General features: G+C 35.2%; 1 protein-coding gene across 3 annotated transcripts in view; it reads right to left on the bottom strand.

Annotated features, from left to right (window-relative positions):
• Positions 1-19,145, bottom strand: part of Rxfp1 (relaxin family peptide receptor 1) — an 81,842-nt gene that overhangs the window by 39,838 nt on the left and 22,859 nt on the right. For 2 of the 3 annotated variants that reach the window (XM_026395947.2, XM_026395949.2), the window contains exons 3-5: positions 18,362-18,467; positions 5,078-5,149; positions 2,213-2,284 (exon numbers count right to left, since the gene is read on the bottom strand). In XM_026395947.2, the coding sequence (XP_026251732.2) occupies positions 2,213-2,284; positions 5,078-5,149; positions 18,362-18,467 (250 nt within the window). Of the gene's footprint in view, positions 1-2,212; positions 2,285-5,077; positions 5,150-18,361; positions 18,540-19,145 lie in introns of all 3 variants that reach the window. The other variant, XM_026395950.2, reaches the window with a different exon arrangement.

The raw sequence follows: 19,145 nt of genomic DNA, 5'->3' as shown, positions 1-19,145 counted from the left end.
CAGCCACCGTGGCTCTGTGAGTCTCTGAGTCTCCTGTGGCTTCCCTCTCCTTTGTATATCCTTGCTAGATATTCTTGGCCAAATTTCACTCTCTGCCATTATGAACTAGAAATAGGATGGGAACGAGTTTCTCTGGTTAGGATAGAGAATGGGGTAGGATAAAAACCAAAGGGACAGAAATGGGACTCCAGGGAGTTATTTATGTGATTTCAGGTTGTATTTGCTTCTTCTAAGAGGCTGCTTGATACCAAATGGATGAATACATGAAATACATGAACTTTGAAAAATTCTATTTACAAAAGCTTTGCTCTTAAGCACAATGATGTACCGCCACTTCACACTTATTAGGATAGTTATTGTCCAAGCAAACAAAACCAGAAAATGACTAGTGTTGGTGAAGATGTGGAGAATTTGGAACTCTTATGTGCTAGGAGCCACAGCAAAGTATTATGATGCATGGCACCTTTGGTTAAGGTGACTGCCAGCTAGCCATTGAGATGATATGATTATGTTAAGATTTACATTCATATGGAAATTGGACTCCTGCTGTTCACCTCTCGGCCTGCTACGGGACTCATGTTACGGGACTCCCGGAGAGTTCCCATTGGTTGGGGAAGGATAGTAGGAGGGATTTCCGGGGGAGGTCTGGGCCCCCTGTCCGGGTAGACGCACCCACGTGTGTGGACCAGCTTGCTAGCCAGATGCCGATGCGCACAGGGTATTGGCGGCTTTTTTAAAAATAAAGTTTTGTTCCTGCTTGAGTGGCTTGTGATTCTGTGCCCAGCCAGGTTGCGGCACTTATGCATTGCTGGTGAGAAAGGAAAATGGTGCAAGCAGCTGTGGAAAACAGTATGGAAACTCCTTAAAAAAAATCAAATGTAGAACTACCTTGTGATCCATTAATTACATTTCTGGGCTTACAGAATTGGAAGCAGGGACCCAAACAGATTTGTACTCCCATGTTCATAGCAGCATGATTCACAATAGCTGAAATGTGGAACAACCCAGATGTTCATGACAGGTGAATGGATAAGGGTAAGGTGGTCTATACATATAGTGGAATATTCTTCATCCTAAAAAAGGAGGAAATTCTGACACGTGCTACAGCAGGGATGGACATCAGAAACATTACATTAAGTGAAATAAATCAGATACAAAACACACATATCTTATGATTCCAATTATATGAAGTTCTTATAATAGTCACTTCAGAGAAACAGAAAGTAGAATGGTGGATGCCAGGGGCTAAAGGCAGGGGAAATGGACAGTTTAAACAGATGTGGAGTTTCTACTGGAGAAGATGAAAAGTTCTGGAAGAAGATGGTTGTGCACAACAAGGTGGGCTGTGTCTAATAACTAAATTGTACATTTAAAATGGTTAAAATGGTAAATTTTATATTATGTATATTTTACCACAATAAAAATCTTTGATGATGATGATGATGATGATGATTTGGTACTGGGGATTGAACCTAGGGGCACTTTACCACTGAGTTACATCTCCAACCTTCAATTTTTTTTTTTTTTTTAAATTTTGAGACAGGATCTCACTAAGTTGCTTACAGGTGTGCACTACTACACATCTGGCAAAGTCTTTGTTTTTTTAAAACTTATGGTGCTTTATGTATTTATAAAAGCAGGATTAGTGAAAAAAGAATAACTGAAGGGCTGGGGGTATATTATTCAGTGGCAGAGTGCATGCTAGCAGGCACAAAGTCCTTGTTCAATCTTTAGCACCAAAAAAGCAAAAATAAAACAAACGAAACTGAGTAACTGGGGAAGTCCTTGCATTTTTTATTCTTTATGAATATGCCATTAGGCTTTTTAAATTTCACTAAGTTCATTCAACCATCATGTCTCCATGGCTAATTTACACAGAGTGCTTACTATGTATTAGGCCCAGAGTACTTAATGCTGCCTAGGAATTTTCTCATTTGTTTTCAACCATGATCCCGAGAGGAAGGTACTATTATCATTTGTACTTTACAGGAGAGGGAACTGATGCTTAATAAACAAACAAACAAACAAATAAATAACTTGCTCAAGGTCACTTGTAGTGAGTGATGAAATCTGTCTGACTCTGAATCCCATGCTCAGTCACAATGCCCTGTGTCCCTTGGCATTGTCCTGAGCAGTGGGCTGGGCTGGATTGGAATAGGTCAGACTGATAGAGCTCTGTGGTGTGGGCAAATGAATTAGCAGTGGTACTTACAGTTTAGTAAGGCTGTGCAGTCCTTTGAAAGCAGAGATGGATACAGACCTAATCTTATTGTGTTGCAGATACCTGAAAAATGATTATTAATAAGGAAAACAATGAAACAGTTTCAGTTTTGCAAGATGAAAGGCATTCTGAGGATGGATGGGGCTGATGAAGCATAATAATTCACATGTTCTTAAGGCCTCTGAATATACATTTCAAAATGGTTAATATTGTAAATTTTATGTTATCTGTATTGAACCAAAATTTAAAAATTGGAAAAAAGTTAAACATAATAAAATAACATAGAGAAAGTGGATATCATGTCTTTTTTTAAAAAAGTTTTTTAGTTATAATTGGACACAATACCTTTATTATTTTATTATTTTTATGTGGTGCTGAGGACCAAACCCAGGGCCTCATACGTGCTAGGCAAGTACAGTATCACTGAGCCACAACCCCAGTTCCATGTCTTTTTGTTTTGCTACTAAATTCATGTATGCTTTGGTTAGTATTTATTTAGAAATTCTTGTTATAAAGATGTAGATATTAACTAAAATTTACGACTTGAATTTACTAGTGATAAAACTTTTATGTGTAGTAAAGCAGTCACTAATGAGTTAAGCCTAGATGCCAGACTTTTTAAAACATGTCCTGCTATAATTATTCAAATTTTTAAGTAGTCAAATTTTTAAGTAAATTTTTAACATAGTGCTGGCAAAACTGTAAGTGTATGACAGCTTTAATACTACACAGAATATTCCATGTTAATCACAAATCATCCAAGCCAATCAACTTTAATTTTATTAGACACCCTAAGCCTTGTTCCAAAAGTGTTTGAGGCAACTTACAAGGAATATAAATGGCAAAAGTAAAAAATATAAATTAAAAAAGTCAAGTCTGAAAGAATATAAATTAGACTGGAGTGTCGAAACAAGAATGCAGGCTTATATAGGCAACTCAAGTAATGCTGGCAGTTTGACCTTCAGTTAACTGGAGGTCAAAAGAAAGAGGTATCAGTATATAGTCTATTGTAATGCATAAGCCCACATAAACCTTTGCATTTCTATGTGTATTTGTCCTAGGTTGTGGGAAATGACAAAATAAGGGTAGCAAGGCTGCATTCTTGTTTGGAATGTGGGTTGCCTTTGTTCTTTAGGGTGTTCTAAATTTATATATAATTCATTATAAATTTTAGGAACAATAGAGGGGAAATCAATGACCAGAATAGACTTGCTATTCTCCAACATGCAAAAAAAAAAAATGTAACTTTGATTGTAAAATGTCTTATGAAATTTACTATGCATCTAAAAATTTCATATGACATGCTGTGGGCCTAATCATGTAACAGGTAATTAATCTTTCTCACTAATTCAAAGAAAAGCTTTAACATATTTATATGTTTATTGTAACTATTGTAATGACTTAGTCAAGCTATACTTTCAATAATCAAGTAGAAGCTTTTTTCTTCTTTTTGTTATAAAATTATTTTGATCATTTTGTTAGTTGAAACAAATTGGCTGTTTAAGATTTAATTCAATGTTTTTTTTGTGCAAAAATGCTCAACTTCTGTGTTATGTAAACCTGCATTTGAAAGACTTGTAGTCTAACTCCTTTTAAACATATGAACATAAGGTGGTGCTACAGTTCAGAAAAATTCTTTAGACTTCAGAAATTAGAATCTAAAATAAGAAAGTAACTTCTTGAAGTTTTTGTATTAGGTCTAATTTTAAAATTTAATTTATTTAATTTTTTATTGTTGTTTTTATTTTTGTTGGTGTTTCGGATCAAAGCCAGGGCCTCTAGTAGAGGGTTAAGTTTGAAAAGCTCTTCTCTGTATATTGATTATTGTTCAGCAAGAAGTTCTTAAAAATCATTTGCATTCAAATTTTAATTTTCAAGTATAAGATAATTTTTTTTTCTGCAGATTATATAAGGTTTTAGAACATTTAACTGAATGAAGTAGTTATTTTTTATTTTGATTCTATTCTATTTTCACCTGTTCTCTTTAAAAAAGTACAGATATGGGGCTAGGGTTGTGGCTCAGTGGTAGAGCGCTTGCCTGGCATGTGTGAGGCTGTGGGTTCGATTCTCAGCATTGCATATAAATAAATAAATAAAATAAAGGTTTGACAACAAGTAAAAAAAAATTTAAAAAAGTGCAGGTATGTATTACTACACCAGTTTTCTCTAGTATAAAAAGAAAACTAAAACCAATACATCTATAAAAATGATCTGAGGAACTCTGAGATGTTTTCTAGAACCTGTGATTTAGTGACATAGTTAACACAATAATTCAAGTATATGACAATAAGATTTAATCACAAAGTTAACCTGAATCACAGTTAAACATCACCTGGGTCACTGTGGATGGGAAAAATCAAGTCAGATACCACCTGAGGCCAACATAAAATGACGTACAAGGCCAACGTGAAATGGAATGAAGTCCCCCCAGAACATGCCCAGAGGTTTCAAACCATGACTTGCTGTGTTATGTAGAGACCAGATTTATGAACATATGGAAGAAAATTCTTCACTCTTTAGTCTTGATGGCAAATTTGGCAAAAGATAATTGCATTGTTCTCTAAGCTGGGCATTGAGGGGATCCACGCTAGGCTCATACAGAGTAAAAGCACCTGTGTACGTATTTCCACTTTGGGGAAGTGTGGTAGAGAATTCACAGCACACATGCTCCCATTTTTTTGGGAATAGGTATCTCAGGTTTTTTCTGGAATGCCTTCTAGAACTATTCAGAAAAATCTCCAGGTAACAGCTAAATAATTCCCTGAAGGGAAATTAGATTTAAGCGATGGTATAAATGTTGGGTTCTACCACCCCAAAATATTAATTTTAATATCATGAATTTAATTTTTTTCTTACAGCTTTTGAAGATAGTGGTACTTCCTGAAGCCATCAGGAGGAAGCTTTCTTAAGATGTTCCACTGGAGTGACCTGAAATAAATGTAAAATGTACATAAAGTTTTTTTTTTTTTAATTTGATTTCCCTCACTTTATTACTTTTAAATTACAACATAAATAACTATAAACTGTACTTACTTTAGTACTAGATTTCAGGAAACATTTTATTTCACTATGTCACTCTCCTATCATTTGAATTAGGTTTGTCAATTTTATATTGTTAAATATATTCAGATTTTCTTAAATTTAGATTACATTATAATTCTGACAAAAATTAAAAAATAATAAAATTTGGAGAAAATTGATTTTAATTTATATACTTTATTTTTAAATATTTTTTAGTTGTAAATGGACAAAATATCTTTATTTACTTATTTTTATGTGGTGCTGAGGATTGAACCCAGTGCCTCACTTGTGCCAGGCAAGCACTCTACCACTGAGTTACAACCTCAGTGCTATATTGTTTATTTTTAATTAATAAATATCAGAAGGCATTTGATTTTAATGACAATGAAAACAGTGTTTTGGGGGGCTGGGGTTGTGGCTCAGTGGCAGAGTGCTTGCCTAGCATGTGTGAGGCACTGGGTTAGATTCTGAGCACCACATACAAATAAATGAACAAAATAAAGGTCCACCAACATCTGAAAAAATTAAAAAAAAGAAAAAAAAAGAAAACAGTGTTTTCTGTTTAAAATACACTCAAAAGCTCAGTTTTGTGATTTTAAATATATCATTGCCTACATTCACCACCTTAAAATTAATTATTAAGGGAACTGCTAATTAGTATCTATAGTTGAACTATGTTTACTCAAGAGGTGGTCATTTCCACTTCCAGTAAGTTGTTTGGAAAGATTTCCCTTGTATCACAAACTTACGAAGTTGTTTGTCATACACCAGTGCCCCATAATTGTGGCTCTATTGGAAAAACTCTAAATTTTAATTTTTTTTAAAAAAACAAAAGCAATGTACTGTACTAGAAACAAAACAAGCCAAGTTAAAAACAACAACAACAAAACAAAAATAAAAAAGCCAAGACAAAAGAAGCTGCATGAACCACTGATAACTTTTCCAAGTCAGTTTCCATAACTGGGAAGGGAGAGATTCGGATCAGAAGAGTGGTCATGTGATGGAGCATCAATGATTGCTTAACTATCTGAAGTCATCCCCTGAGCTACTGGCTGTCATCCTAGCTGAGAATCCTTTCTAGTAGTGATTCTAACTTGATTTAGATTCCAGATTATACTTCATGTCCTGTTTAAATGTTTGTATTATGTAAAGGTAAATTGTTAAATATTTGGGTTTAAGATCTAGGTGAAAGTTCAGTGTGTTCTTAAAAATGCATTCATTCATTCTTCCATTCTTTTCTCAAAAAGCATGTGTTTTTGAGGCACTGGGTTCAATTCTCACCACTTGTACTCTGTCCTTAGTATTTGGAGGACAAAAGACATACTTTATCTACAAAAAGAGTCTTTTTTTTTTTTCAGTCAGGACTTAAAAAGTAATCAGCATATTATATTTTTATTATATTTATTTACTTATAAATGCATTTCAACAACATTTATTTAGAGATCATTAAACTGTTAGAAATTTTGGAGGACATATAGGAAAAATCATGGTGTAGGACCCCGTAGAAATTATGGCATTTCTGTTTTTTCAGAGAGAGACATTGAGAATCCCAAGACTGCAAAAGGGTGGGCCTGAGGGAGGCAGCATTCTGTATCACTCTGTGACCTGGACTCAAGAAGTGAGAATACTGCAGGAATCATGGCCGCAGTGCCTGTGCAAGGCTCCAGGCCTCAGGGTCAGAGTAGGTCTCCCAACTACTCATCCACGCAGGACTACTGGGTGTCCAGGCGGGACCATTGGCATCAGCACCTGTGCAAGACTTTCCGCCACCCACCAAAGCAGAAATCTCAGATGCAGCTCCCATGCAGGACACCTGGCAGCTACCCACGTGCAGGATCTCCAGTCACCACTCCTGTATGGACCCCCATCAACCAACATGGGGTTCCCCTGTTGCCTCCATCTTGGGACTCTGCAGCAATGGAGATAATCTCCTACCTGCAGTAGCCCACCTGCACCAGGGAACTTCACACAGGCTCTGAAGACAGCCACAGCCACATGCTGCATGCCACAGACCCAGTCTCTGAACTCATCATCCAACACCATTGCCCGGCTCCTCTGACCGGACCTGACACCCCATCACTGAAAGCAAATGTTTCCATCTTGGGTCACCTTCATTACCATCTTTACTGGGGGCAACTCCCAGTTTGGAACTCAACTGGCCAGGTACCTGGTTTCTAACTCCCTTCTCTCCCCTGCAACTGCTGGCCCGGTGCAGTATCTGCCTAACAAAAACCCAGCTCTCAGCGGGGCAGGTGCACAGCATGCCCAAAGCACCACAATCAGGAGCCCAATAAAAGGTTCCTAATTAGAAAGCAGTAATGGAGAGGGTGAGTGTGATACAGTTTAGAGACTAACAGAGACTAGGAACTGGGAGTCTTCAGGTGAAATAAGAAGACCAGAAGCTCACTTCATAGGAGCAGTTCCAAAAAGAGATCCTTGAGGTGCAGTCTCCTTTTGGGGGACCAGCGAGTGCCACACCCCACTTCCAAATGCCCTCAACCCAGGACTAACCCACTCTCCCTGGTTACCTTCACCATCCTGAGGGTAGAAATACCAGCTAATAAGAGATGACCCCATTTATTAGATGAAAAAGGAAGCAGGAAAGATACTGATCTCCAACCAAAACAATCCTTGTTTCTTCCTTTGAGATTTTTTTTTTCTTTCTTCTCCCACCCTCACATCCCCAACATATGTGAAACCAAGTACTTTGCATGAAATATGGTATTGAGGACTGAGATGACTGAACAGTATATTATAGTTGTGTTATGTATTCTTTTATTTTTCTCCAATTTTTACTATTTTAACATTTTTATTTTTCTTAATATATATGTATTTGTTTTATGTACTCTACTGTATTCCCACTTACTTGTCTACCCCAAATTTCCTCTCTACTCACCTGTTACTAATCTTGTTCTTTAGATTTTTCTTTCACACTTCCTATGATATAATAACTCTATATCCTCATCTCCTACCTCCTCTGCATATCTTCCTACACCTCACACCCGGTTCTTTGTCCACCATCAGAAACTATAAACCCTTTTACAAACCTACTGATTATATTATAGATAATAATTGAGTTTACCATTTCTGAATATTGTGACAAAACCCTAAATGCCTATTAGCAACTATTTGTTTTTAGGTGGTATTTATAGTGGGACTTGCTAACATTGTCCTACCTGGCAAAGGAGAGGTATTGGAACCCTACAGGGGCACTATAAGCCTATAGGGTAAAAACGGTAACACCTCAGATCCACAGTGCTAGAAGGGAAGACACATGAGCAACATGAAAAGACAAGGGACGAAAGTGGCTCAAACAAATCAAGATACCACAGTATTAAAATTCATGGCCAGCACAGCAGAAGGAATGACAGAGAAATAATTGGTGATGTACATAATTAAAATGTTCTGTGAATTAAAGGATGATATAAAGGAGCAAATACAGGCAGCAAAAAATCATTTTGACAAAGAGCTACATAGGGCAAATGCAGGAAGCAAAAGATTACTTCAATAAGGAGATAGAGGTTCTAAGGAAAAACCAAACAGAAATCCTTGAAATGAAAGAAACAATAAACCAAATTAAAAGTTCAATTAAAAGCATCACCAGCAGATTAGAGCACTTGGAAGACAGGACCTCAGACAATGAAGACAAAATATATAATCTTGAAAAGAATGTGGACCACACAATGAAAGTAGTAAGAAACCATGAGCAGAACATTTAAGAATTATGAGATAACATGAAAGTACCAAATTTATGAGTTATTGGGGGTACAGGAAGGCACAGAATTCCAAATCAAAGGAATGAACAATCTATTCAATGAAATAATATCAGAAAAATTTCCAAACATGAAGAATGAATTGGAAAACCAAATACAAGAGGCTTACAGTATGCCAAACATACAAAATCACAACAAATCCACACCAAGGCACATTATAATAAAAATTCCTAACATACAGAATAAGGAGAGAATATTAAAAGCCATGAGAGAAATGAATCAGATTACATATAGGGAAAACCAATTAGGTTATGTACAGATTTTTCAACCCAGACCCTGAAAAGAAGATCCTGGAACAAGATATATAAAGTTTTGAAAGAAAATGGATGCCAACCAAGAATCTTGTATCTAGCAAAATTAAGCTTCGGATTGAAGCTAAATCTAAATGATGAAATAAAAACCTTTTATGATAAACAAAAGTTAAAAGAATTTACAGCTAGAAAACCTGCATTACAGAACATCCTTGGCAAAATATTCTATGAAGAGGAAATGAAAACAACAATGAAAATCAGCAGAGGGAGGTATTACACTAAAGGAAAAACTAATCAAAGGAGAAACAAAGTCAAGTTAAATAACAAAAATATACAAAAATGGCTGGGAATACAAATCATGTCTCAATAATAACCCTGAATGTTAATGGCCTAAACTCATCAATCAAAAGACATAGCCTAGCTGATTAGATTAAAAAAAAAAAAGACCCAACAATATGCTGCCTCCAAGGGACTTATCTCATAGGAAAAGACATCCACAGACTGAAGGTGAAAGGTTGGGAAAAATCATACCACTCACATGGACTGTGGAAGCAAGCAGGGGTTTCCATTCTCATATCAAATAAAGTAGACTTTAACTACAGTGAATCAAAAGGAAAAAGGACATTTTATACTGCTCAAGGGAACCACACACCAACAAGATATAACAATTATATATGCCCCAAACAATGGAGCAGCTATGTTCATCAAACAAACTCTTTTCAAATTCAATAGTCAAATTAACCACAACACAACACAATGATTTTGATTGACTTTAACACACCTCTTTCACCACTGATAGATCTTCCAAACAAAAACTGAACCAAGAAACTATAGAACTCAATAATACAATCAATAACTTAGACTTAACTGACATATATAGAATATTTCATCCATCAATGAGTGAATACACTTTCTTTTCAGCAGCATATAGATCCTTCTCTAAAATAGACCATATATTATGTCACAAAGCAACTCTTAACAAATACAGAAAAATAAAGCTATTACCCTGCATTCTCTCAGATCACAATAGAATGAAAGAAGAGATCAATGATAAAATAAGAAATAAAATCCACTCCAACACCTGGAGACTAAATAATATGCTACTGAACGAACAATGTGTTGCAGAAGACATCAAGGAGGAGATTAAAAAATTTTTAGAGGTGAATGAGAACTTAGATACAATAAATCAAAATCTCTGGGACACTATGAAGGCAATTCTAAAAGGAAAGTTCATTTCATGGAGTTCATTCCTTAAAAGAAGAAAAAGTCAACAAATAAATGATTTAACATTACATCTCAAAGCCCTAGAAAAAGAAGAACAAATCAACACCAAAAGCAGCAGAAGACAGGAAATAATTAAAATCAGAGCTGAAATCAATGAAATTGAAACAAAGAAACAAGTGAACAAATTGACAAAGCAAAGAGTTACTTCTTTGAAAAAATAAATAAAATTTAAAAACCTTTAGCCATGCTGACAAAGAAGAGAGAAAACTCAAATTACTAACATTTGTGATGAAAAAGGAAATATCACAACAGACACTACAGAAATACAGAAGATAATTAGAAATTATTTTGAAAACTTGTACTCCAATAAAATATAAAATATTGAAGACATTGACAAATTTCTAGAGTCATATGATTTGCTCAAATTGAATCAGGATGATGTACACAAGTTAAACAGGTCAATTTCAAGCAATGATATAGAAGATGGCATCAAAAGCCTACCAACCAAGAAAAGCCCAGGACTAGATGGATACACAGCTGAGTTCTACAGACCTATAAAGAAGAACTAATACCAATACTCTCCAATTTATTTCAGGAAATAGAAAAAGAGGCAGCACTTCGAAACTCATTCTATGAGGCTAATATCACCCTGATTTCAAAACAAGGCAAAGATACATCAAAGAAAGAAAACTTCACACCAATATCTCTAATGAACATAGATGAAAAAATTCTCAATAAAATTCTGGCAAGTCAAATCCAAAAACATATCAAAAAGATAGTGCATCATGATCAAATGGGATTCATCCCAGGGATGCAAGGTTGGTTCAACATACAGAAATCATTAAATGTAATTCATCCCATCAATAGACTTAAAGATAAGAATCATATGATTATCTCAATAGATGCAGAAAAAGCATTCAACAAAATACAGTATCTTCATGTTCAAAACACTAGAAAAACTAGGGATAACAGGAACATATCACAATATCATAAAAGCTATCTATGCTAAGCCCCAGGCCAACATCATTCTAAGTGGAGAAAAATTGAAATCATTCCCTCTAAAAACTGGATCAAGACAGGAATGCCCTTTTCACCACATCTTTTTAACATAGTTCTTAAAACACTGGCCAGAGCAATTAGATGAAAGAAATTAAAGGGATACAGATACGAAAAGAAGAATTCAAGTTAGCACTATTTGCTGATGATATGATTCTATACCTAGAAGATCCAAATAATTCCACCAGAAAACTTCTAGAACTAGTAAGTGAATTCAGCAAAGTAGCAGGATATAAAATTAATACCCATAAATCAAAGGCATTTCTGTACATCAGTGACAAATCCTCTGAAAGGGAAATGAGGGAAACTCCCTCATTTACAATAGTCTCCAAAAGCATAAAATACTTAGGAATCAACCTAATTCAAAGAGGTGAAAGACCTCTACAATGAAAACTACAGAATGCTAAAAAAAAAGAAATTCAAGAAGACCTTATAAAATGGAAAGATCTCCCTTATTCTTGGACAGGCAGAATTAATATTATCAAAATGATCATAGTACCAAAAGCACTACACAGATTTAATGCAATTCCAATCAAAATCCCAATGACATTCCTCACAGAAATAGAAAAAACAGTCATGAAATTAACCTGGAAAAATAAGAAACCCAGAATAGCTAAAGCAATCCTTAGCAAGAAGAGTGAAGCAGGTGGCATCACTATACCAGAACTTAAACTGTACTACGAAGCAATAATAACAAAAACAGCATAGTATTGGCCCCCAAATAGCCTAGTAGATCAATGGTCTACCAGAATAGAGGACCCAGAGACTAACTCACATAATTACAGTTATCTTATGTAGACAAAGGCACCAAAAATATACATTGGAGAAAATATAGCCTCTTCAACAAATGGTGCTGGGAAAACTGGAAATCCATATGCAACAAAATGAAATTAAACCCCTATCTCTCACTATGCACAAAACTCAACTCAAAGTGGATCAAGAACCCAGGAATTAAACCAGAGACTCTGCGTTTAATAGAAGAAAAAGTAGGCCCAAATCTCCATCTTGTCAGATTAGGCCCCAACTTCCTTAACAAGACTCTTATAGCACAAGCATTAAAATCAAGAATCAATAAATAGGATGGATTCAAACTAAAAAGCTTCTTCTCAGCAAAGGAAATAATCAGTTAGGTGAAGAGAGAGCCTACATCTTGGGAGCAAATTTTTACCACTCACACATCAGATAGAGCACTAAACTGTAGGGTATATAATGAACTCAAAAAACTAAACACTAAAAAACCAAATAGCCTAATCAATAAATGGGCCAAGGAATTGAACAAACACTTCTGAGAAGATTATATACAATCAATCAACAAATATATGAAAAAGTGTTCAACATCTCTAGAGATTAGAGATGCTCTAAGATTTCATCTCACTCCAGTCATAATGGCAGCTATTAAGAACACAAACAACAATAAGTGTAGGCGAGGATGTGGAGAAAAAGGCACAGTCATACATTGCTGGTGGGGACTGCAAATTGGTGTAGCCAATATGGAAAGCAGTATGGAGATTCCTTGGAAAGCTGGGAATGGAACCACCATTTGACCCAGCTATCCTATTCCATGGTCTATACCCAAAGGACTTAAAAACAGCATACTACAAGGACACAGCCACATCAATGTTTATGGTGCACAATTCACAATAGCTAAACTGTGGAACCAACCTAGATGCCCTTCAGTAGATGAATGGATAAAGAAAATGTGGTATATATACACAATGGAATATTCCTCTGCAATAAAAGATAATAGAATCATGGCATTTGTAGGTAAATGAATGGAGTTGGAGAATATGGTGCTAAGTGAAGTAAGCCAATCCTAACAAACCAAATGCTGGATTTTTTTTCTCTAATATAAGAGGCTGATTCATAGTGTGGTTGGGAGGGGGAGCATGGGAGGAATAGACAAATTCCAGATAGGACAAAGAGGTGGGAGGGGAAGGGAGGGAGCATGGTGGTAAAAAAGATGATGGAATGAGATGGACATCATTACCCTAAGTACATGTATGAAGACACGAATGGTGTGAATATACTTTGTATACAACCAGAGATATGAAAAATTGTGCTCTATATGTGTAATATGATTTTCAATGCATTTTTCTGTCATATAACAAATTAGAATTGAAGAAAAGAAAAAAAAAGTGAATCCCAAGACTAAGGAAGCATGTTTAACATAACTAAAAGAGATGTAAGACCCTGTGCCTAATAGAAGAAAAAATAGGTCCAAATCTTCACCATGTTGGCTTAGAATCTGACTTCCTTAACAAGACTCCTAAAGTGCAAGAAGTAAAAATTAAGAATCAATAAATGGGATGGATTCAAATTAAAAAACTTCTTCTCAGCAAAGGAAACAATTAATAATGTGAGGAGAGAGCCTACAGATTGGGAGAAAATCTTTACCACATGCACTTCTGATAAAGCATTAATTTCTAGGATATATAAAGAACTCAAAACACTTAACACCAAAAAACCAAATAACCCAATCAATAAATGGGCTAAGGAACTGAACAGACACTTCACAGAAGAAGAAATACAATTGATCAATAGATATATGAAAAAGTGTTCAACATCTCTAGCAATTAGAGAAATGCAAATCTAAACTACTCTAAGATTTCATCTCATTCCTGTTAGAATGGTGAAAATGTGGCGAAAAAGGTACACTCATACATTGCTGGTGGGACTGCAAATTGGTGCAACCACTATGGAAAGCAGTATGGAGACTCCTCAGAAAACTAGAAATGAAACTACCATTTGACCCAGCTATCCTACTCCTTGGTTTATACCCAAAGGACTTAAAATCAGCATACTATAGTGATGCAGCCACATCAATGTTTATAGCAGCTCAATTCACAATAGCTAGACTATGGAACCAACCTAGGTGTCCCTCAACAGATGAATGGATAAAGAAAATGTGGTACATATACTTAATGGAATACTACTCAGCTTTAAAGAAGAATAAAATTATGGCATTTGCCAGTAAATAGTTGGAGTTGGAGAATATCATGCTAAATGAAATAAGCCAATCCCACAAAACCAAAGGCGGAATGTTTTCTCTAATATGTGGATACTAGTTCACAATAAGGCAGGGGGCACTAGGAAAGAATAACATTACCTTAGATTAGGTAGAGGGAAGTGATGGGAGGGGAGGGAAGGGGATGTGGGGATAGGAATGATAGTAGAATGAAACAGACATTATTACTGAATGTATATGTGACTACATGACCAATATGATTCTGCAACATGTACACTTAGAAAAATGAGAAATTATATCCCATCTATGTATGATATTTCAAAGTGCATAAATGCACTCTACTGTCACGTGTAACTAATTAAAGCAATTAAAAAATAAAAAAGATATGCAAATTAACTTTTATGAGAGGACTCAAGAGGAAGAGGCTAATTGTACCTACACAGGGAGCTAGGGAGGGCTTCTGAAGAGGAAAGGGAAATTCATTTGAGAATTCTTAAGTAATATTTCTTAGAAAGTGTGGCACCATATTAATCAAGAATACCTACAATTTATAGGGTATGCCTTTCTAAATACCAAATATTCTAACAAATAGTATTATTTATATTTTCATAATATCCTATTGAAATGGAAAAAAGTAGATTCTATTTTCTTTGATGAGAACAAACCAAAATAATTTTAAGCGTTGGGGTTGTGGTTCATGGTAAAGTGCTTGGCTGGCATGTGTGAGTCCCTAGGTTCAATCCCCAGCATCAAAAATAAGATAAAATGGGAGTTCATAACCCACTTCAATCTAATGTATGAAATATGATATGTCAAGAGCTTTGTAATGTTGTGAACAACCAATAAAAAAATAAGATAAAATAAAATAAAATAAAATAAAGTGCTTTTAAAACATAATAGATCATTATACTAAAAACTGATATTATAACTTTGACTTTTTACAAAGGCATATATATGAGTATGTATATGTACATATTAATGCTCATGTATCCATATATATATACACATGCATATATGTATATATATTGTGTATGACAGAGAAACTGACTAGTTTTGTCATTATCAAAGCTAGCTTTGGTTTTTATAAAGACAGCTCTGAGGATTGTAGATGTAGTTTTAGTGATTAAATTTTAGGATTATTTAAATTTTTTTTTTGTAATTATAGGTGGACAGAATGACTTTGTTTATTTTTATGTGGTGCTAAGGATACATCCTTGTCCCTTACACATGCTAGGCAAGCACACTGCCACTGAGCTACAGCCTCAGCCCAAATTCTAGGATCTTAAAGTCAATTCTCAAACAATGTTTAGAAAGCCAGAACAATGTATAAATATTCATTTCTATCTGTTTGTCTGTTTCATTCTTTAGCATTTATGTGAAACACTTTCAATAAGTCCCAACTTCAGTAAAATGCTCCTTGGATTATAGGCTTCTTTGATACTTTACTTATATATGATTTAGTTCCTTTTGACATTTTCCTCCAAGAGTTCCAACTTAAAATCTGGAACTAACTCAGTAATGAAATTTGATATTTAGTTTTTTAATGTATTTTCTGTAAAGCCAAGAGTTCTTTTTCCTTAGGGAATTGAACTAGCAGACTGGGCAAGGTATGAAGCTGAGCCAGTGTTCTGCAGAGAAAAGTATGGGACACTGGATTCAAGTGGTCCAACCCAAAGTAATATATTTCCTCCCCACTCCCAGTGCTGTGGATTGCACTCAGAGCATTGTGCATGTAGGTAAGTGCTCTACCATCAAGCTATACCCACAGCATAAAAATGCTGTAGCTACATACTCCTGAGCATTATTCCTGTATCTTTCCAGAATTTCCAATGTCCATCTCAAATTGAAAAACAAATAATTGTCCTAATTGTCCCCAGTTATGGCAACCATGCCTTCCCATTCTCAATTATTGGGCATGGGAAACTTGAAATCAGTGTTGAGCCTGCCTTCTTCTTTGCCTTCTGGTAGATAAGCATTCACAAAGATCTGGTTCTAATGTGTTTAATACTGGGGTTGAAAACTGGCAGGTCAAAGACTGACACACATGTCTTTATGTATGTGTGTATGTATTGGGCCAGAATAGTTTTTAAAAAATTGAATCAGAATGAATTCAACTGAATTATGCACCCTGTGGGTGGGCATGCTCTTTCTAGGAAGTTGCCTCACCCCCCTCCATTTCACCAGTTTTCTTCTTCTGTTTCTTTCTTTTACAAAGATTAGTTGAATTGTTGAAGAATGGATGCAAATCTTTCTTAGGGGAAAATGAAAACCAATATTGGCAGCATTGGGATATTTTTTGATTTGGATTTTCTAATAATTTGATATTAGGCAGTGAGGGTGATAATGATTTTTTTTTTCTGAAGATAAGATGAAATTATAAATTCTTATACCCTGCATTTTCAGTTAAGATTTAAATCACAGAAACTCTCCACAGGACCTCAGTTTCTTTGGGGAAGTCATTTTTTTTTTTTTTGTAAAGTAGGACTAATTACTATGAAAAAGAGCTGTGCGGAGGCAAGGAGAGAACAGGATGTTGGAGAGCTTTTCTCTTTCCTTAGTTCAGGTGAGATGTTGGTTTCTTTGGAAAACAAGTTTTTGTGGTTTAACCTCCTGGTGTTTTCAGTTCATGTTCTCAGGTTGCTATCTCCCCAATTTCTGGCCAAATCCCCAGTTTTTATGATTGATATCACCCTGTATAAGACCTCTGCACTGTGGCTCTTCCATTCCTTATTTGTCAATCATTTGAGTTGTATAAACAGTTTGGTTTGAGAAAGGCAAGACTTGCCAACTTTGTAAACTCACATTTTGTCCCCTTTCACCCAAAAGTCAGAGCCAGAAGGCATCAAAACATCTGGATGAAAAAATTCAGTAAAAATATTGATTTAAAATATCCATCTTTCACTGATTTCTTTTTAAAAGTCTCAGCCAAATGCATGTGTTTCTGTTGCTGAGGTCTGGTTGAATTCAAATTAGTACCACCAGAAACTTAGAACCACAAGTACTAGAAATCAACAGACCATTTATTATGAGAGTGATCTTTTATACACACATAAGTTTGAATAGTTAGGAAAAATCAATGTCAATATCTCTGATTCAAATGTGATTTGGAAGTATTAATTTAGATATAAAATTCTGGGAATATTTATCAAACTTATTTTGCTTGTTTTTATTTGTATCTGAGAGTATATTAAAACTTATGTCTAAGAAATTCTAAAAGAGGTTTTGAATAAGTTTCAAGTAAAAACTCTATGTAAAAGTCAGATGTGGTGGCACATGACTAATCCCAGCAGCTTGGGAGGCTGAGGCAGGAGGATTGCAAGTTCCAGGCCAGCCTCAGCAATTTAGTAAGGCTCTAAGCAACTTACTGAGTTTCTGTTTCAAAACAAACAAACAAAGTAAAAGAAAGCCCTATATAATGGTATAATAAATAAGTGCCTTTTTCCCTCTTTAGTAGCACATGCAGTTGATGACATCTTTCATTTAGATAAAATATGGTGAGTTTAAATATTTCATGGGATTAAATAAGTTGGGATAATTTAAAAAATATTTTTAGTTGTGGATGGACACAATACCTTTGCTTATTTATTTATGTGGTGCTAAGAATTGAACCCAGTGCCTCACACGAGCTAGGCAAGTGCTCTATCACTGAGCCACAACCCCAGCCCAAGTTGGGATAATTTAAGGTGGGATCTAGCATTTAATAAATGTGAAATAAATATGAGCACTCATAACTGACCTAGGAAACAATGACATCATCTTTGAATAATTTTAATAATGACACGTCTTAATTATGATACAGTTTTACAGGTACTATTCTGGCTGTAAGGATGAGCCATTCTTTTCTACTTACATTATAGTCACATTTGAAGAAACTGATGGAACAGCTCGTAAATTGGCTTCATCACAGTCAAGCTGTAGACCTCTGCAAAAACAATGCCCAGGCACAGAACCAAGCACTGAACAAACAGGAAGGGGTAAGGGGTGATGAAAGTGGGGGACCAGGAAGAGAAGGGCAATGAAAAGAATTACTTAGTACAAGAGTATGTCATTGCCTTACTTGAGCAATGCTTTAAATTAAGGTTCCAAAGTTGACTTTTAGGTTATCTTTAAAAGGATGCTAGAACATTAGCATTTGGAAACATACACACTTACCAACCCATCCATTTTTTAAAAAATAGAATAATGTTCTTTTCCATTTATTGCAAAATGAATGAAATCATGTTCCTATGTTACCCAAGGAAAATGTGATATATTGGGGTCTGATGATCATGGAAGGTTCTATTTAAAAAGGAAGTACTTATTTATAGCATCATCAAAACTTTTATAGGACTAAGTCACTTTTAACCAACAGGAAGAGGAGAATTAAACACTAAATGATTAGTGTGGTTAGATTTTTTTTTTCCTGGAAAATTCAGGAGTTCTTCAATAGATTTTTGTTTTAAACAATGAAATTTTTAAAATATATTTTTTAGTTGTAGTTGGACACAATACCTTTATTTTTATGTATTTATTTTATATGGTGCTGAGGACTGAACCCAGCGCCTTGCATGTGCTGGTGAGCACTCTACCGCTGAGCCACAACCCCAGCCCCTCCCTTTTCAATAGATTTTTTAAAAAGAATGCTTCTTTAGCCT

Source organism: Urocitellus parryii, chromosome 10 (assembly GCF_045843805.1).
Source record: "Urocitellus parryii isolate mUroPar1 chromosome 10, mUroPar1.hap1, whole genome shotgun sequence".
NCBI lineage: Eukaryota > Metazoa > Chordata > Mammalia > Rodentia > Sciuridae > Urocitellus > Urocitellus parryii.
The sequence above is the reverse complement of the archived record's forward strand: the minus strand, read 5'-3'. Positions and strand labels throughout refer to the sequence as shown.